Source organism: Megalops cyprinoides, chromosome 1 (genome assembly GCF_013368585.1).
Source record: "Megalops cyprinoides isolate fMegCyp1 chromosome 1, fMegCyp1.pri, whole genome shotgun sequence".
In the NCBI taxonomy this organism is placed as follows: Eukaryota; Metazoa; Chordata; class Actinopteri; order Elopiformes; family Megalopidae; genus Megalops; species Megalops cyprinoides.
In genome coordinates, this window is record NC_050583.1 from 3,700,428 (window position 1) to 3,720,739 (window position 20,312).

Below are 20,312 nucleotides of genomic sequence, written 5' to 3' on the forward strand. Positions count from 1 at the left end.
GGGGGTGTTCTGGTGCTGTGGAAGGGGGCAGAGCAGATCGGTGAGCATGTCAGTTGTGGAACTGCACACTCTTCAACACACAGGCATAATGACTAAATATGAACAATTTCTAACTAGACATGCTGCCCACACCTTTGTAACTAACAATCATATGAAATAATAAATTTGTTGAATTCTAGCCATTCTCTGTCATTGTTTCAATAACCCAGGAAAAAAAAACCTATAACCATACAACCAACATCCACCCATAACAACAGTAAGGGGAGATTCAAAGGTGGTGGCGAGACTAAAAAGGAAGGAAAGTATGGGAAAATGAAAATGAGGAACAAACTGCAGACAGTAAGAGTGGAAGTGCAGTGACAGTGGTTAAGACATTTTCTGCTAATATGTTTGCGCATGTGAGACACTCAAAACACATTCCTCAGTTTCTTTCCAAACACCTGCTTGGAAGTGGTTGTCCCACTTTGAACACACAGCTAAGCAAGCTCACTCTGTCTGTCTGGATTTGAGTGCATCAGCAGATTTGATGCTTCATGCTTCAGTGCTCCTGTGAGAGTTTAAGGGATGCTAAAGGAGCCTAATGTGCAGTTCCAATGGGGGAATAATGAATAGAAAAAAATACATGAATTATATTACAGATTTATGAAACGAAATGTAATAACATTACACTCATGTGTTTCTTGGGTAGCAGGATACCCCAATGCTGAATACATACACCAGCTTATGAATGAATACATTTTTGCCATAATAAATATTTATTTTTAGATTATGCTATGCGCACTTCAGAGTGAACAATCAGCTGAATATGACCCCCGATCATAGCAGAGAAGATTCTACACCTGAAGCTGTGGAAGGTCTCAGTCCTTATCAGTCTCTTTGTCTCTGTCATCATTAGGTGATTTCCAGGTCAGACTGGTCGATGGGAATAATAACTGCTCTGGGAGAGTGGAGGTCTTCCACGATAATAAATGGGGCACGGTGTGTGATGATGGCTGGGATATGAATGATGCCAGAGTGGTCTGTAGAGAGGTGGACTGTGGGAGTGCTAAGTCTGCTCCAGGTAATGCCCACTTTGGACCGGGGAAAGGGAAAGTCTGGATGGGTAATATTCAATGTTCAGGCCATGAGGACTCTCTCAAGGATTGCTCAGACCCCTCGTTTGGACTTTCTCAGTGTCCTCACTCTAAAGATGCTGGGGTTGTCTGCTCAGGTGAGAACCTCCCCTTATTCTGTCATTCATATAACGTAGTACATAGACCCATCAGACAGTGATTGATTATATACATAAGCAGTCCACTTATAAGAGTATTTTTGGCTTACTGTCATGTAATATGATTCTCAGTTGATCTCAGCTGCACATATGCATAGAGCTACAAGAAACATACAGCAATGCAGGGGCACCACTACTCAAAACTATGTAGCACATCAGCTCAAGCTCCAAAACTGTATTTAAGGGCCCAAAATGTAGAGGAGGAGCCTAACCAGAGGGGTTAGGTAGGATATATGGGGACACATGCTGTCGAGAAGCTGGCCAATGCCCCTCACAAAAAAAGCAATGGTTGGGGCAAAGCATACAAAAAACTGATAATTTATTTTAACCCTTTCATACATAATTTCTAAAATATTTCCAACTACACCCCAGCGTGACTTAGTTTATGCTGTGTAGCACGCATGTTACGTTACACAGTTTATGTTTTCATTAGCGTTATTAAGCTTCTCATGGTTTTCACTGCCGCATTTGCCATACTTTGTAACCCAGTGGTAAGCCAGTGGTTGCCCCTCACTCTGAACACACAGCTGAGCAGGTCCCCTCTGTCTGTCTGTCTGTCTGTTGGTTTTGAGTGCATCAGCAGTTTGTGTGCTTCATGCTTCAGTGCTCCTGTGTGAGTTTAAGGGATGCTAAAGGAGCCTAATGTGCAGTTCCAATGGGGGAACAATGCATAGAAAAAAATACATGAATTATATTGCAGATTTATGAAACGAAATGTAACAACATTATACTCATGTGTTTCTTAGGTAGCAGGATACCCCAATGCTGAATACATACACCAGCTTATGAATGAATACATTTTTGCCACAATAAATGTTTACTTTTAGATTATGCTATGCACACTTCAGAGTGAACAATCAGCTGAATATGACCCCCGATCATAGCAGAGGAGAATCTAAACCTGAAGCTGTGGAAGGTCTCAGTCTTTATCAGTCTCTTTGTCTCTGTCATCATCAGGTGTTTTCCAGGTCAGACTGGTCAATGGGACTGATTCCTGCTCTGGGAGAGTGGAGGTCTTCCACGAAAAAAAATGGGGCACGGTGTGTGATGATGGCTGGGATATGAATGATGCCAGAGTAGTCTGCAGACAGCTGGGCTGTGGGAGTGCTAAAGAAGCTAAAGGCAATGGCTACTTTGGACCGGGGACCGGGGATATCTGGGACATTCAGTGTTCAGGCAGTGAGGGCTCTATTGAGGAATGCTCACAGAATAGGACTGTAGATAATAGGTGTCCTCACTCTCAAGATGCTGGGGTTGTCTGTTCAGGTGAGAATTTTTTTTATTCTTTCATTCATAAAACGTAATTCATGAACAGTGATACATATATGCGATGAATAACAATATGATATTGTGCTGGGGGATGCTACAGTTACATTTAGCCCATAACTAGCCACAGGGAATTTTTACATTACATTTAAATTTTTGTCATTTAGCAGGCGCTCTTAAACATAAACATAAACATACAAGATGTGAGTATATTTGCATACAGCAGACGTTAGATATACATAACTGACAGTTAAACATCTGATCCTAAGTGACTTGTGACTGACAGAAAGTAAGAGCACACTCTTAGAAAAAAAGGGTTACAAAGAAGTTCTTCTTGGGGAAAAGATTCTACCTAGATCCATAAAGTGTTCTTTCCCAATGACAAGCCAAAGAACCCAACCTGGTTCAAGTTAGAACCCTTTTTACTAACAGTGCATACAGGTACCTCAGAAAGGGTCCCTTATTTATTTCCTTTGCTATTGTAGAAATTTTCTTGTGTGAAAAGCAAATGAAATGAAAAAAGGTGTCATCAGAGCACCCTCTGGTGGCCACAGAGGCCCTATGCAGCCACGTAATTCACCCGTGCCAAGAGTCGGCACTGGGAAGAGCTGCACTGTCAGGCCTGTGCATATTGTTTAACTAGTCTTCATGCAATATACTATCTTTTAGGATTTTTATTTCATGGATATGTAGATTTCAGACACAAAAATCGAATGGGTCTTCCACAGCAATACAAAGTTCTAAAACGCACTAAAACAACGCACTACATCAAAACAAGATTCTACCATACCGGAAATATTCTATGAAATATAAAATACAAATGTAAAGGTTTAATTAAATTGATCTAAATCTATTTATTGTACACATGATAGCTGAATGCTATGGAATATCTTGGTTGTTTTGATTTTATATTTTATATTAAGTTTTTTAAAATAATGAATTGTAACTAATGAATTTAAAATACCATCCTTGGTCTCAACAAAAGGGATTTTTAAATTTTGGAAAGGTTTTAATAACATGGACTACAGATGCTATTTCAAGCTGAGTGCTACCGGGAGAACAACAGGACACAGGTTGCACTCACTCAGAAGTGTTTTTGGCCTGTTCTCCACACGTCTGTTATGCTTTTGAGTTTCAAAATACCAGTATTACTAACAACAGCTTGTGTTGTAATGTTATGTTTGCACTGTTGAAATAGGGTCCAAACAGTTTTGTAAATGATTTTTAAATCAAAAAAGATCTGATTCACTCTACATTTCGCATAGTTCAGAAGTACAGTACATAGTTCAGTAGTACAAATATGTTGCAGGAGAATTTAAGTACTTTATTGCTGTGGGGTTTAAATAGGACTGTGTCACACAGGGCAGGTGTCAGCTGTGTTCTTCTCCACAGATATAGACGAGTGCAAAGACACCTCTGTGTGCGGCCCCAACGCAAACTGCAGCAACACGGTGGGAGGATACAGCTGCTCCTGTGACCATGGATACAGAGCCCCCCCAGGGGTCATTCTCACCAACTCCACATACCCCTGCCAAGGTGAAGGACAAATATACACACACACACACACACACACACACACTTTTTGATTTAGGATGTCTTGGGGTGCACTGCCATAGATTTATACAAAGCCCTTTTCAAAGATTTTCTCTATTAGATTTTATAGATTGCCACGATCATCCCTCAGACATTTCATCATTTCTCCTTTCATTAAACACATGCCCTACATGTACAATTAGTCACTTGGCAGACACACACATCCAGAGCTAATGTTGCATTCATAGCTGCACAGCTACTGAAACATTAGTACCATCTTTGAAATGTAGTGCTTCTCCTTGCTGCTTTGTGCAGATGTGGATGAATGCAGGGAGAACCCTACAATCTGCGGCTCAAACGCAACCTGCAGCAACACCGCTGGCAGCTTCACCTGCGAGTGTAAGGAGGGATTCATTCCCAGCCCGGGGCCCGAATGGAAGCTGGGCGTCACCACCTGTACAGGTGAGCTGTAAATTGCAGGGTAAATGAGCAAACACACATACACATGAACACACACACACATACACTTTTTGATTCATGAGGATTTTTTGGCATGTCTTCTCCAATTGGTGGTAGGACTTGTACGAAGCTTTTGTAAAATTCTACAGTTCAACAGCCATGATTAGCTAGATAGCAAACTGGTCCAGATCAATTCCACCACGTTTCACCACGTGCTGACATTCGAATGTAAATGCAAATAAAATGCTACCTGGTAGCCTATAGGCTACATTTGATTCCATGTAGGCCTAGCCTTTTTTTTTAAACAGGCTACAGATGTTACAGGTTACAGATGTTTCGTAATAGCCTACATTGTAGCGGCTAATGTTGAGGTTTTGCTCAATCTTAATTGCTTAATTGTTACTGTTCATTAAATAGTCAAACTGATTTGAGGTCGTTGTCATTTTTTCATCAACCTAGCTGTACATTATATTTGCGTTTGTAACATAGACTGTTATTGAAACGTGACCCTCAGGTTTCAAATTTGTCCAGCAAAATAAATTCTTTCCAGACAAAGACAGAGAAAGACAAGAAAAAATCTCAGCGGAAACCCTGACACACACACATGCACGCGCACACTTTTTGATGTTATTACATTTAGCACACTCTTATTCAGTAACAGTGGACTCACTTGCATATTAGCTTGCTATGATATCTTAGACAGCTATTTTTGCTACCTGAAACTCATTGATAGCCAGATGGTTTGACAGCTAGCAGTAAATAATTGCCATTTAAGCTTAGTTATTGAGTGATTTGAATTTGTGGCCATTATCACAGCTTAACTTGAAAATGAATTAACAACTATATTATTGCATTCTGTTCTGTCAATAGTTATGTTGTCTTTCATCCAGAATATGACACAAAAACTGAAATTTATCTGTTAGATGCTTGATTTCTTCATTGGATTTATATTTTCACTTAGTTTTGATCACCATAGGAAAATTATTAATGATCAGTGATCAATTCCCAGAGCCAGTCTGTCAGGATGGTTTAGATTACAGTGTGACACTGCATATTTATTACTTTTGACCTGGGACAGTCATGTGATGTTGTCACAGTTGTCCTTCTTGTGGGTCTTAATGGAAGTGCAGTCCTGAGCTCCAGTTCCAGGTTTTACTACATTCCTCCTCACTACCTGCATTCACTGTCTCTGGACAGACAGGTCTGTGTTTGAACTGAATGTATTACTTGTGTTGCAGGTGGGACAGAGGGAGAAGGAGAATGTAAGGTGAGAGCTTTCATTCTATGAGAGGGAGGTTGGGGTCCAGACAGCAGGGAGTAAGAGTGAGAAAAAGGACCAGAGACAAAACTCCTGCTTGCATTGTCTGCATCAGTGATACTTCACATTTTTCAAACATGAGTCTTAGCACAACACTGTGAGCCTGCAAGAAGTTTTGACAGGGCTGTGCGCCCTCTCTAGCTGCAGAAATCCTCCCCCACATGATCAGCTCTGCTTGGTCGTCTCTTCCAGGGTAAATCAGAGGAGCAGTGCCAGCTGGACTCTCTGGATAATCTGCTAGACAACAGCAGCTCACTGGTACTTCCATCCGAAGTGAATTCAGTATTTCCTGCCATATTTACAGTGCTGTGTAGCTCTGCACAGATACTAGCAGCCATGTTGCAGTGGAAGGATGCGTCCTCGCTGTCTTTTTCTTTTTCGCTGTCTCGCTGTCTTTTTTCTTCACCCACAGTCCTTCTTTCTTCTTCTTCCACACCCTCCCTCCCTCCCTCTTCCTCTGTGTGTCTGTGGAGATTGAGGGTCTCACTGGATAGAAAAATTAGCAGCAGATGCCATGTTGGTTTATACACTGATTTGTCACTGTGGTATATGTATATTTTTTTCCTATGCCATTCTCATGTCATAATTAATAATTACAGTTTAACTGTCACGTTAAAGTTTTATAAGGCTGTGTTCACACGTAGTGTCTTTTTTGAAGCTGTCGGTGTCTGTTTCACATAATAATCCTATGGAGTAACGTTTTTGACGTTTTCAGAAACGTCCTGAGCGCCGTCGCCGGCGTCTTTTTCTGCAGCTTGGGGTGTTTTTTTTGCAGCTCGGGGCTTTTTTTTTTTTTTTTTTTCAGCTGAAAAAAGTTAAACTTTTGATAGCTGACCAATCACAAGTGGAGATGGAGAAGGTAGCGGTGGAGAAGTTAATTGTGCTAGTTTCTGAGCACAGTGAACTGCACAACATGACAGTTAAACGGTATCATAACATTCATCATAAAGATGCCGTTTGGAGTCAAATTGGACGAATCATAGGAGTTTCTGGAAAGTATTTGTGTTTACTGCTTGTCGTTAGCCTGTTACCTAACGTTAGCTCTGCAGCAATGTATAGCCAGCTAGATCTCTAACACCATGCTACTGTACATGCTACTGTTGTTATGGCAACAAAAGACTCTTTCAACTGATTTTTAGAAACAAAACCCTGCCAGCATTTTTTTTACTTGAAAAAATGCTCTGGCCAGTGTTTTTCATCAAAAAAAAAGACGCTATGTGTGAACACAGCCTAATTGCTGTGTTATTACTGTGTATTGCTGGCATTGTTGCTGTTATTACTTTGTTATAACAGTGTTATTGTCTCACTGGTCAGACACCGGAAATGTTGCTGAATGTGACTCTGCGTGCGGTAGATCTGCTGTCTCAGTGGAAGGGGGAGGTGGGAGAGAAGCAGATAGATGTTGCACTGAAGATCCCAGAGAAGCTGGCGTTAGCGCTGGTGAAGCCCACGCAAACCCAGAGCAGCATCCACCTCTCTACCGAAAAAATAGGTTTGTACCTAATGATGTCCTTGAGCCTGTGGGTGTGGTCATCTGACATGATACCTAATGAATGACCTGAGCCCGCTTTTTGATGACCTTTTGATCCTTTGCTCCAATGGCAAACAGATCCTAAGGCTTTCCCAGAGATCACTGTGTGTTCAGGGCTGAATCTCAACAATGACATACTTTTCCAGTAATCTGCTGCTGTAGGTCATATGCGAAAGAGCTATGTTGATTCTGGTGTGTTTTTGTAGTAAATACTGAATTGGTGTGACAGATTAGGGCAGGGCTGAGTGAGGGCTCAGGTGTTTTTATGCTGTGAAGTTCACCTCAACGCAACATCCCTTACTTCTCATGCAGGAGCATCAAAGCAAAATTCATGCAATCCGCCAAGACACCCGCATGTAGCCAGCACAAGAAAAGCAGAGATAACTCATTACTTTACATTACTGTCATTTAGCAGACACTCTTTTCTATGGAGACTTATATAGGTTACAAGTTTTACGTGTTATCCATTCATACAGCTGGGTATTTACAGAGGCAGTGCTGGGGTAAGTACCTTGCCCAAGCAGGGATTGGGACCAGCAACCTTTCAGTTGCTATCCCTGCTCCTTACCATGATGCTGCACTGCCAAATACATTTACGGTCACAGTGGCTCAATTGTAAGCCAACAAATTCAAAATGCCGCCTCAAATTGAAAAGTGAGGTAACTCAAAATTCAACACAGAGTTTACTAAAATGAAAAATTAGACTCAACTTAGACACAGAGCACAGACCATAAACAACATAAACAATCAAACCAGTGTAAAAATGCATCAATGGACTTTGGTATTTTGCAGTATTAAAACTGCAATTAAAAGGAGTCTATACATGCATTTCATTTTCTATTTCTGGCATGAAAACATTTTTTAATCAACACTTTAACATGTGAGTAAAGCAACAAAAGAGATCTAACAGATTTTGAAAGAGGTCAACGGCAAAAACGGGAACGGCAGAAATACTTAATGTGTCAGAGGGAACAGCATCGAAAATCATAATGACATAAGCCAAATGAGGATTCCAGGAAGTTCTCAAGAAAGGAAAGTTCAACAGCAGTCACAAATCAAAGCTCAAGTACAGGGATTGACAGACACTGAACAGGATAGTTGCCAGAAAAGAAAACACCAGCCTGAAAAATTACCACAGAGCTGAACCTACACCTCTGTAACCCAGTATCTACAAAAACTATACAGCATGGGCTCACAGAGCTAAATTTGTGGTGGGACTGTCCCACAGCATTATCACAGTAGTGCCCCAGGGGTCCATCCATGTTTTCGTTGTCTTCCTTGGCTCAGTAATATTCTCCCATGGATTCTCCTACCACTGCTATGCTGATGATGCACAGCTCAATCTCTCCTTCCCACCCATTGATGTTCATATCACCACAAGCATAGATACCTGCTTCTGTGACATTTGGAGATGAATGAACAGTTGGCAGCTCAAACTCAATCTCGCCAAAACTGACATTATATGCCTGCAGCATTCTCCCTGTTCAAGGATCTCACCATAACCCTTGATAACACAGTGATGCCCCGGTGTAGCCATGGATAACACTCCCTGTTCATTTACAATCAACAAATTCATAATCACGTTTTTATCGCCTTTCTGTCAGAGGTGCAAACATTCGCCGTTGGGCCAAAATCCAACCTGACAGAAACACCTCAGCTAAAATCCAGAGACAACCTTCTGGAAATTGATCTACTCGGCATTGCTAAGAATAACAATGGTGAGTTAATCCACACCTCAGCCAATCACACAGTGTTCTGTTCATTACTCTGTCTTTTTGGATCTTTTTATTCCATTTTTATCTGGTATTTTAACATCACACATTGCTGTGTATGTAACTAATGTGATATTTCAGTATTTGAATGAACCCTTTTAACGCATTCATGTGATGTTGTCAAAAATCATTGTTGTTTGCTGGTAAACACACATGACCACAATATGGCTCAATAAGACAACATTATAACTTCGTGCATGTAGGTTATGCTCCTTAGAAGTTCTGAAGGGAAGCCTACATTTGAATAAAGGTCTGTGTCCTGTGTAAGTTTCTAGTTTCTGTTGGTTCTGTTGGTCTCTTCTGCAGGATCTGCAGCAGTGGTCTTCATAGCCTATGCCAACATGGAGGATGTGCTGAAGGCTGAATTCTTCCACACGGAAAGAGAGACCAATAAGACCATGATGTCCGATGTCGTCTCTGCCTCCCTCTCCAATACCAAAAACACAACATTGCTCAAACCAGTCAACTTTACCCTGAGACACCTAAAGGTGAGTCCTTGCTCCATCCATACCGCTCACCGACCCAGAATAACACACCAGTTTGAGCTCTTCCTCATACTTACCTAACATTAATACCCAGGAAACACAAAAGTTGGTCCTTACCCTTTTCATTCCCTTTGACTGAGCCCTTAAAACAAACTTTGTACCTTCACCTAATTATATCTCTCAGTAACCCACAATAACAGTTACCCGTTAATAACACACTACCTTCAGACCTTTTTCATACACAGCTCTCATTCTAAATGACCTCTAATAACACTTAGTCCAATGACTTCAGTCTTTACTCATTCACACCTGAACCTGTAGGACTGTGGGACCAGGGCTGAGTGCTTCTGCTGCAGCTTTTGATGGTGTATCAGTCCCTGTAGTCCACAGTTTCCATCAGTGGAACCCATTGATTTGTCAAGTCAAGAGTCAAGAGAGATTTTATTGTCAGCCCATCCATATACAAGTATACAGTAGTAGTAGGTTGAAATAATGTTTCCCTGAGACTCATGGTGCTACATCCAGTCAGTGAAGATATGCACAAGACAATAAACAGACAAAACATCAAGACATATAATGGAAAAAGTGGCAGGCAGAAGTGAGCAAGTAAATTGTAAACAGTTACACCTTTCATAAAGTGGCTATGTGAATTTAGGTGGAATTTCAGAAGTACTGTCTTTAAATGTGTGTTGCTGGAGTCCAGTAAAGAAGCTGTCGGGGTGAGCCATCTGTAGTTTGCTGATTCTCCCGTAGAGTTTATCCAGGGCCCCCTGGCATTAGCATTAGCGCTAGATCTCTATGAGTGCTGAGCAGTGCACAGAGACGATCGCTGCTTTCATGCACTATTCCTTGTTGATGTAAACACACAGGCCACCACCGCGGGTCTTACCGGACAAAGTGGCAATCCTGTCCGACCGGAAAGTGGTTGGCCCATCCAGCTGAATGGCCGAGTTGGGGATACGCTCATGCAGCCATGTCTCAGTGAAGATGAGGGTACAGCTGTGTCCCATCTCCTTTCGGGAGGTCAGGAGCAGTGTTATGTAGTCCAGTTTGTTGTTGACGGAGCGGACGTTGGAGAGGAAAACAGACGGGAGTGCTGGTCGGCTAGAGTTAGCTTTTAGCCTAGCATTAATACCAGCTCGCTTCCGCTTCCTCACACAGCTTGCGGCATCCTTCCAGGTGGTCGCCATTGTCCGGTGATGCCCTGGTCTTGCGGTACGGTGTCCGGAGCACACCAAAGCGGCACAGGTGGTCCAACGTGCCTCCATCTGGTTGAATTCAGCATTGTTTGCCGATTTTGACTAAGGTCTGGCAGTCGTACACATAGCGAGGTAGTTAAAGACAGCTTGCGGAAATCAGTAAATGCTAACAAAACAAAGCACAATTGTTTGGGACCCGGAGTACCCACTATGACCTAGCGCAACGCCATCTTGGATCAATCATTTGGATTTTGATTTGGTGAGTGCTGAGCCTCCCTCCCTTTCTCAGCAGGTGGACCCTGAGGGCCAGCTCACCTGTGTGTACTGGAATCATAACGGGTGGATCGTGGATGGCTGTAAGCTCACAGAGACCAATTCCAATTACACCGTGTGCACCTGCAACCACCTGTCCACCTTCGCCCTCATCATGCAGACGGGCACACCACCTGAGGTGAGGAGGGGAGGGAGACGACCAAACCAATCAGAGAAAAGACAAATAGATGTACTTTGGTGGGCCTCAACCAAGGGTATAATAATAGAATAACTACTGTAACAGAGTACTAACTCTGTTCCCCAGCTCCATCCAACACAGGCAGCTGAGTGCTTATTAAGTGAAGATAATCACTCAATAAAATTATATTTGATATGCTTTTGTTGTAAAGAAATTGATAAATGGTGCTAAAGGGAATATATTTTGTGTAGATGTCTTAGATAGCACTCAGGTGGTGACTGGCCTCTAAGATGATGCTAGTCTATACTGATTTGAGACAGAAAGATGCCCTAATGAAACATCTTACAGGTACATAGATTTAGATATAATTTTGCTTTTGAGAGGACCATTGTTAATGCAAATGTTAATAAATATAAAAAATTGGAAATTTTCCTCGCGGGTTGCCTTGTGGCAGCCAAAGATAAATTTATCTTTATCCTCTGGATCAAATCTTTTTTGTTGGCTCATCTGTGCTCACCTGACAGGAAGAAACTCAGCTGCAACACATTCAAAGTATAAGCAGTTACTAACAGCTGAAGCAGAGGAAAGCTTAAGAGATAAATTCCATAAATCACTACATGTGTTCTTTTAAAGGAATGCTGCTGTTGAGGTTATAGGTAAACAGAATGCTCTGTAATAGAAGTGTAGCAGATTATGTCCCATATGAAAGGGTGGCTGGCAGGGTGAGTGGCGGCTTCACTTGAAACAACAAAACGAATCCAAAAATGAAACATTCTACTGCATTGGCCTGTATCAGGACTTGCAGTTTTATTCAAGGTGCAGTAATACTTGGAAAAATATGGTAATTTTGAGGATGGAGTTTAGACTTCCACCAAGGGTGGAGCCATGCTGATAGGAAAAAAAGTCTTATTTTTGTTTTATTCTGATGTATAACTTCAGGTAGTAAGAATTGTGACCTCAACCCCTACTGCTTGCACGCCAGTGAGACTTTTTAAATGGAGAGAACTGAAAAATAAGTCTTTATTCTTTGCATCAACAGGTGCTGACACCTGAACTTCTGTTTTTAACCCCTAGAACCCGACAGCTACAAATCGTGGACATATGAGCTTCCCTCATTCTCCACTGAATAACTTGCATAGCAACTTACCGTTTGTTTTGTCATTATAAGTCAATATATCATCAGTAAATGAAAAATCGGCTTTCTAACAGAGAAGTCTGCCTGTGTTTTTTTCAGGAGGTCTCTGATTTACACCAGAAAGCACCATAGTTCATTTCTGATCAACATCTCTATCATTTCAGCACGTAGAAACATTTGTTTATGTACCGGAAACATTGGTCTTACATGGTGGTCAATCAGATGTCAGTAAAGAACAGAATTTTATACAATGAAAACAGGATCTCCATCTGTTGGTATCTGCAGTGTATTCAGACGTGCACCTCTGAGCTCAGCTAACCAAGCAGATGACAAGAACAAATTTGATGATTACTGCAAGCTTTTCCTTTTATCTGTAATAGACCTGAAATGTAAATTGATTTATCATGACATCTATGTGGTTGCAATTGCTTAAAATCTATATATTTATGTATTTTTGATTCGTATTGATTTTTTATCATCATGTACTTATTAAGTTAAAAACAACACTTTTGTCTAATTCTCAAATACCTGACCATAGCTTTGCCTGGCACTCAACTGATACTTTTTCATAATGCAAAACAATGGAATGTCCCTCTGATAGAGATAACTGAGCTGGAATTTGCTTTTACATGTGTGATCAAGTAAGCTTTTTTTAAGTAAAGTAAAAATGATTTCATGTCATATAAAATAGAATAGAATAGAATGCCTTTATTGTCATTGCACATTGTTGTACAACGAAATTTGCTGTGCAGCTCCTGAGATGGTACATTTACATTCCACACATGTATATATATATATATATATATATATATAGTAAAAATGAATAAATAGAAGTGGCATATCAAAAGCTTCTTTTGTATATTGTACCTATGATATTGCACCATGTAGAAATATTATTGCACTGTGCCAAAAATGTGCCACTGTACCAATATTATTGCACTATAGAAACATTATTGCACGTTAAATACAGATTTGTATGGGAATACTATTCCAGTTGTGTGGGGGGTTATGATGATGCCGGGGGGTGGTGATAGCTCTGGGGTAAAAGCTGTTTTTGAGCCTGGAAGTGCGGGACTTTAAGACCCTGTAGCACCTTCCAGATGGCAGCAGAGAGAAGAGGTCATGGCTGGTTGTCTCTTTGAAGCACACTGGGATGACGGACTGCTGCAGTGATGCATTGAAGATGTCCGTGAACACAGGAGCCAGCTGGTCTGCGCAGGTCTTGAAGACGCGGGGGGGAATTCCATCTGGGCCAGCTGCCTTCCGTGCTTTCACCCTCCTGAAGGTTCTATGGACCTCAGACTCAGACAGTTGCAGTACATAGTCCTCTGAATGGTTAGCCATTTTGGTGGTTGGCTCAGAGTTCTCCCTCTCAAAGCCAGTATAAAACAAGTTTAGCTCGTCTGGTAGGGCGGGGTCGGTGTTGATGACTCCTCCTGAGCTCCCCTTGTAGTCGGTGGTGGCCCTCAGTCCTTGCCACATGCGTCTGGTGTCTGAGCCCTCGTACCGTAATTCCAGTTTGTTTTTGTAATCCGTTTTTGCAGTTTTGATGGTCTTTCTGAGTTCGTACTTGGCCTTGTTTTTAGAGATTAGAGTCCCCTGATTTGAAATCAGTACTCCGTTCCCTTAGCATATTACAGATGTCTGGGTTCCAGTCTTGGTGGGAATGCATTCCTCCACCAGCCTGTTAATGTATCCAGTGACGTGATCTGCATACACATCCAGGTCTGTGGTCTTGAATACACTCCAGTCCGTGTGGTCTTGAATACACTCCAGTTCGTGCGGTCTTGAATACACTCCAGTCCGTGATTTCCAGCCCACCCTGCAGCTGTAGTATGATGTCGTCTGTCTAGCGTCACACAGTTCTCTCTGTTGTGGGCGTGGTTTTCAACTTCTCTTTGTAAGCAGGAAGCAGGAGCATGGAGTTGTGGTCAGAACTGCCGAAAGCCGGTCGTACGATAGCACGGTAGGCATGCTGTATCATGGTGTAGCAGTGGCCAAGAGTCCTTTACAGATCCTGAAAATTCTGCCTAAAACTGGGCAGAGGCTAAAACCTCAAGAAACATCAAAAAGTCAGAATTCATAGTATTTTGAGGTGTTAGAATGATTTCTGTGATTGATGGCTGTTTCCAGGATGACATCATCTTGAAGTGGATCAGCATGATTGCATTGTCAGTGGGGCTGCTGTGTCTGGCCCTGGCCATCCTGACCTTCATCCTCTGTCGCTGGAACCCTAAAGTCAGCAACACAGCACGCCTCAACCTCTCCATCTGCCTCTTCCTGGCCCACCTGCTCTTCCTGCTGGTGCAGAGTTTCCTCTCTCACATCCAGAAGCACAAGGTTCTCCACCCACAACTCCTAACCTTTACTTCATATCGGAGACCTCATCACTGTGTATAATCTCAGTGTCAGCTGTCTCCTCAGTTTCATCTGTAGTCTCAACAACATGACAAGGTGGCCTGGCTATAGGTGTATGGGAGCTCGACAGTGAGACAGCAGACTGACAACGTCAGCTAGATATGACTAGCAAACTAGCTGACTATAAAAAGAAAGGAAATACCTTGCTACCTAAATACCTAGGTTAAGGTTTATCGGTAAAAAAGTACACAAGCAATGCTTTCTTGTAAATCATTTTTGAGTGATGATGGATAGTAATTTTAGCATGCAAAATGTTGTGTTGTGCAAAAATCAGTTGGCACCAATCATCTGTCTGTCTCACCAGAAATCAATCAACCAGAAACCAGTCTCCTGAATTCAGTCAACACTTGTCCATCACTTAGACAACGTGCCTCACGGTTAATTGCAAGTGTCATTTATCTTCCATTACAAATAGTTTGGGAAGTTCAGTGATCACAAAAGCATTATAGAAGATAGTGAGCATAACAGAAGGTTTGCATTTTTTTCCACTTTGTGATGGTGATGGTAATAACGATGATGGCATCAGTAATGATGGTGGTAATAACGGTGATGGCATCAGTGATGATGGTGGTAATGATGATGTGTCCCTCCTCAGCTGGTGTGTGCAGTGATCTCGGGCGTGCTGCACTTCCTCTTCCTGTCCAGCTTTGTGTGGATGTTCCTGGAGGCTCTGCAGCTCTTCCTGTTGGTGCGCAACCTGCAAGAAGTTAGGGTTATACAGAGGGAGGGAATCCACTGGGGCTTCCTGCTGCTGATTGGCTACGGCATCCCCTGCCTGGTGGTGGGTGTGTCTGCAGGACTGGTTCCCAAAGGATATGGCAGTGACCAGTAAGCACAGAGAGGGGCGGAGCCAAGTGCTTGGGGCGGGGCATTTACAGGGTGACCTACTATTGTTCTCTACCCAGCAGATATTCTTGTTTGAGTAGGATTTTTGATGTTTGCAGATCAGAGAGGCGAGATTAACTGGTCCACAAGCCATTGATTAAAGTACTCCTGGTAGTGGAAAGCTAGCAGCATTATGGACAGCTATGAGATTTATGTAGACGTTGTTCTGGATCAGCCTGGAGCTGTTGTTCCCTGGTGTTGTGGTTCTGGACTTGACTCCATATTGGGCTGGATTTGATTGATTTGTGTGACTGTGTTTCCTTTGTCTTCCTCCTGTAATTCTGAGTCTGGTTTATCGTAGATGCTGGCTGAAGGCTGATAAGGGCTTCAGATGGAGTTTTTTGGGGCCAGTGTGTTTTGTCCTTGCAGTAAGTACTAAAATTACATTATATTACATTACATGCATTTAGCAGATGCTCTTATCCAGAGTGACTTCCATCACAAGAGAATATAAGTGTAGCCGTTCAATTTAAATGAGCAACAGGGTCAGACAAGACTAACAACATTCCCAGACCAGTGAGTGTGAGCTTAACACCCTACCACAAGTTAACTTGTGCAATCTAACAGAAGCCAAGTATACTATGATACTACAGTCCCTAGAACACAGAATCAATATACATCATTACACTGCACATAACTACAGGTACCAGGTGTGAGGGGGCAGGGATTGAAGTGGATGCAGTCTGAAGAGGTGGATCTTCAGTCTGCATCAGAAGATGGCCAGCAATTTCACTGTTCTAACCCCCGTGGGGAGTTCATTCCAGCACTGAGGGACCAATACAGCTAGCGATCGTGTCTGAGAAGAGCAATCCTGTCAGGTTGTGACAGTCAGTTGCCATGTAGATGCAGAGCGCAGCAATCTTGAGGGAGCATAGGGTTTGAGGAGCGATTGTAGATATGAGGGCGCTGTCCCAGTAACTGTATGGAAGGCAGGAAGGCAAGTAAGGAGGGAGTTACAGTATTCCAGGCATGAGAGGACCAGGGCCTGATCTAGGACTTGACTAATCTGTTTCGTTTCCAGTTATAGTCTGACTGTGTTTAAACCTTTGATGAAAATATACCATTTTCTGACCTGAACAGGTGAATGTCATCCTCTTTATTACCATCATTGGATACCTGCGGTTTGCCTTGGCTAGCCAGAACAAGGAAATCTCTCAACTGAAAGACACCAGGTAGGAGAGAACAGGTAGAAGAATGAGAGGATGGATGTGGGTAAGAGAATTTAGCTAGGTGACAACAGATAGAGAAAAAAAACAGTTGCAAGTAAAATAAAGGAACAAAAGGATAAATACAGGTGTAAGAGAGTAGGCACAGACATAAAACACCTCTGTTGCAAACCCATCTCTCTCTCTCTCTTTGTGTCTCTGTGAAGGATGATGGTGGTGAAAATACTATTCCAATTCATCATTCTTGGTTGCCCCTGGATACTCGGCTTCTTTGTGAATAACAGCAAGATGCTGGAGTATCTCTTCCTGCTTATAACCTCCCAGCAGGGCACATTCATCTTCCTGGTGCACTGCGTCTTCAGAAAAGAGGTGAACACCCACCTGTTCGACCCACCTGTGCCCCTGTTCCCCACTCACTGTCCTGGTACCAGTCTTCCTTACCTGCTTACCTAACTTATCTTTTATTGCTTCCTCTCACCTCTGACCCTGATGTTACTTCCCTGTGTCTCTACCTCTGTTGCATTCATTATTTTACCACTCTTGACCTCTCACCAATAACCCATCTCATCCCCATTCTGTCTCACCTGTATCTCTGATATGTCTTTTCCATCTCTTCTGTCTCACCTGAATCTCTGCTCTATCTCACTGATCTCACACCTCCACTGACTCACCTGTACCATTATACGATCTCACCTATCTTCCATCTCCATTGTTTTACCTGTACCTGTGCTGCATCTCACCTTTACCTCCTCCTGTGTGTGTTGCAGGTTCAGGAACAGTACAGGAAGTGGTGGAACAACATCTGCGGTTCCAAGGTTGCCTCTGAGTCCTCCCACTCATTTACGACATTCACAACGTCCCAGACCGCCACAGTGAGTGAAAGCTGACAGAAACCAAGTGCCATTAACTGCTCTGCAGTAGAAAAGGGCCTTTATCCAAGCTCTTGTAATGTACCTGTCATGCACTGAGAGAGGAATCAGATTTTTCCTGCACATTAGTAATGCAGCAGTCTTGGATGGGAGGCTTCCTCTGTGCTGCTGTAATGTTTCAGATTCTGTGCTATGAAGAATCCTCTGTTAGGGATTTCTCTCCTGCCTCCAGGATCTCCAGCACTTTCCTCTCTGTAGAGTTCAGGCCGAGCATTGTTACACTCTTTCCTTTCTGAGGTCTCTGCGACTGAGTTAGTTTCGTACACCTCATTCAGAGGACTCAGAGGACATACCTGCTGTTTTTGGCACATTGCCGCTACTGTTGAATGTTTGTTTTTCAGTAGATGTTGGCAATCCCCCACTGCTTGTGAAACTGGGATAAGGAATCAGAAAAAAAGATAGCAGCATTGTCCAGGCTCGTGAGGTGCTCAGAAGAGCGACTGCCATCACTCTTCACAGCAGCTGACACGTCAGGCCTGCGTGTGTGTTTGGCCGGGGCGTGACTTCAGCACACGCTCCACTAATTTTGCCTTCAACCGTGCGGGAATCCAAGGGGAAACAAAAATGCTGAAACTGTAGAGTGTGTACTAGGCTCAACAGAATTGACTGTACTTTTAGTGGTTGTGTGGTGTTCTTTTTTAAATCGGTAAAAAAAAAAACTGTGAAAAACTATGGCAGACTGGGCTGAAATCTAAGAAAAACGTCAAATTTTCAGTGCTGGAATTTAAATTTGGCACACCGTCCTACTAAAAGCCTTTTGTTATGTTGGCAATAACTTAAAACCACAGCTAGATGTTACACTATGCTGTGTTATGCTATCCAGCAAGCAGGGGACAACAGCTTTGTAGGATAACCTCCTTACTAATGTAGTCGTTTCTTTCTTTTGTCTTGCAGAAGTAAGAGTCCCCACCTTCGGGACCTGGAGCTTCAAGAAGCAGATGTGAAATTTTGACGAGCTGACCTCTCATGTCTTCTGTGCCTTTTTTCTTGCTGTTTCTCAGAATACAGAAAACGACTTAATGATGTAAACTTTTAAGGGTACATGCAATTTAATTTCATTTTCATGCAACAAATGACTATGGTCCTTTGCATCTTACTTATAAAATGATTATTTTGCCTGTAGCATAGCTATTCTTATCTGATTAAGGGAGACAGTTTTCAGCAAGGGCATTGATAGATTGATAGATCATTCACTGTGACAGACAAGGATAATCACTTAAGAGTCCTTGAAGTCTCCTTGTTCTCATCTTCACGAGCTGCAGCAAAGCATGGTTTAGCTCTGACCCGGGGAATGGAGCGAACCCAAGGGACTGAACCTCTGTTAATGAGACCGTTTTAGCTGTTTTAGCTATAGACCAATAACCGACAAGCCTGTCCTTTATCAAATAGAAGAGCTGATGGCTGTACAGAGGCATTTCACCAATCAGAGAAAAGGGAAAACACAGGAGCAGCCTGTGGGTTCCTGCCCCACCCCTCCCAGAAGAGTGACTATGACAGGGTGCTATGAAACCCTTGTGAAATCTTAATCACAGCAAAGTAACATATTTTTTAAAAAATAAAACCATATGCATCATTTTTGCTTAATCGTTTTTCTCCTTTCGGTAAAATTTGTTTTTCTTGTGTCTAGTTGCTGTACTATAATCAGTTTAAATGACTCTGATTTGTATCATGGCATGAAAATAAACCATTTGAGATCACAGATGACATGCCACACCACTAAGCTCACAGTCCTACTGTGGTTGAGAGTAATAATATTCATTATAGTACTCTGTAGTGTGTGGAGAGACATGGCCCCGCCCTCTTCCTCTTCCTCCTCCACCTCTCCCAGCTCCCTCCCTCCTCTCTGTCTCTGATCTCCCGCACTCACATACACACTGATATATGGTGCCAAATGTAACAGACCTTTTTTGTGGACAGAATGCCTTCTGTGCTACGAAACGCATAAATTCATTACGAAACCATATAACACCTTAACGCCTTTTGTCCACAACAAAACACAAACGCGTTAGCATTGTGTTCACGAATTACTGAAGAAAGCACATACTTTCGTGCACAAAAAACAAAACGGATAATTCCTTTCGTGCACTGAATTGAACGTTGTGCATTTCATTTTGTGGACAAAAGGCGGAATGCACTTCGCACTATGTGGACAAAAGAAACTCATTTTGTAGACAAAAGTAATTCTGTCCACGTAACAGATGTCCTAGGCCAGCATTTATGCTGTTGTGGCACGAAATGCAGAATGCGCTATACTGTCATCATTCCGTGCACTGAATGTTCATTTTGTCCACTTAACTGTTTTGCTACAGTACTGAAAGTATGATGTGCACGAAAGGACTTCAGCACAGTATATTTCGTGACTCCGCAGTTACAGAAGGCATTCCGTCCACGAAAACAAAGGCTGCTTGAACTTTCGTATACATCAGCATTTTGTGGACACAATGCTAACGCATTTGTGTTTTTCGTGGTTTCACGCGTGACCGTGCTATATGGTT

At 42.4% G+C, this 20,312-nt stretch overlaps 1 protein-coding gene across 1 annotated transcript; it reads left to right on the top strand.

The window, feature by feature from the left end:
- The first annotated feature begins 3,097 nt into the window (after positions 1-3,097).
- LOC118783941 (adhesion G protein-coupled receptor E2-like) lies at positions 3,098-18,827 on the top strand. Its single transcript, XM_036537878.1, has 16 exons — positions 3,098-3,107; positions 3,929-4,072; positions 4,385-4,531; positions 5,767-5,795; positions 6,039-6,104; positions 7,215-7,338; positions 8,982-9,095; positions 9,456-9,637; positions 11,123-11,284; positions 14,553-14,759; positions 15,433-15,665; positions 16,024-16,090; positions 16,803-16,894; positions 17,095-17,257; positions 17,656-17,760; positions 18,712-18,827. Exons 1-16 carry the CDS (start codon positions 3,098-3,100, stop codon positions 18,715-18,717), a joined length of 1,851 nt encoding a protein of 616 aa, XP_036393771.1. The 3' UTR covers positions 18,718-18,827.
- Positions 18,828-20,312: the final 1,485 nt, after the last annotated feature.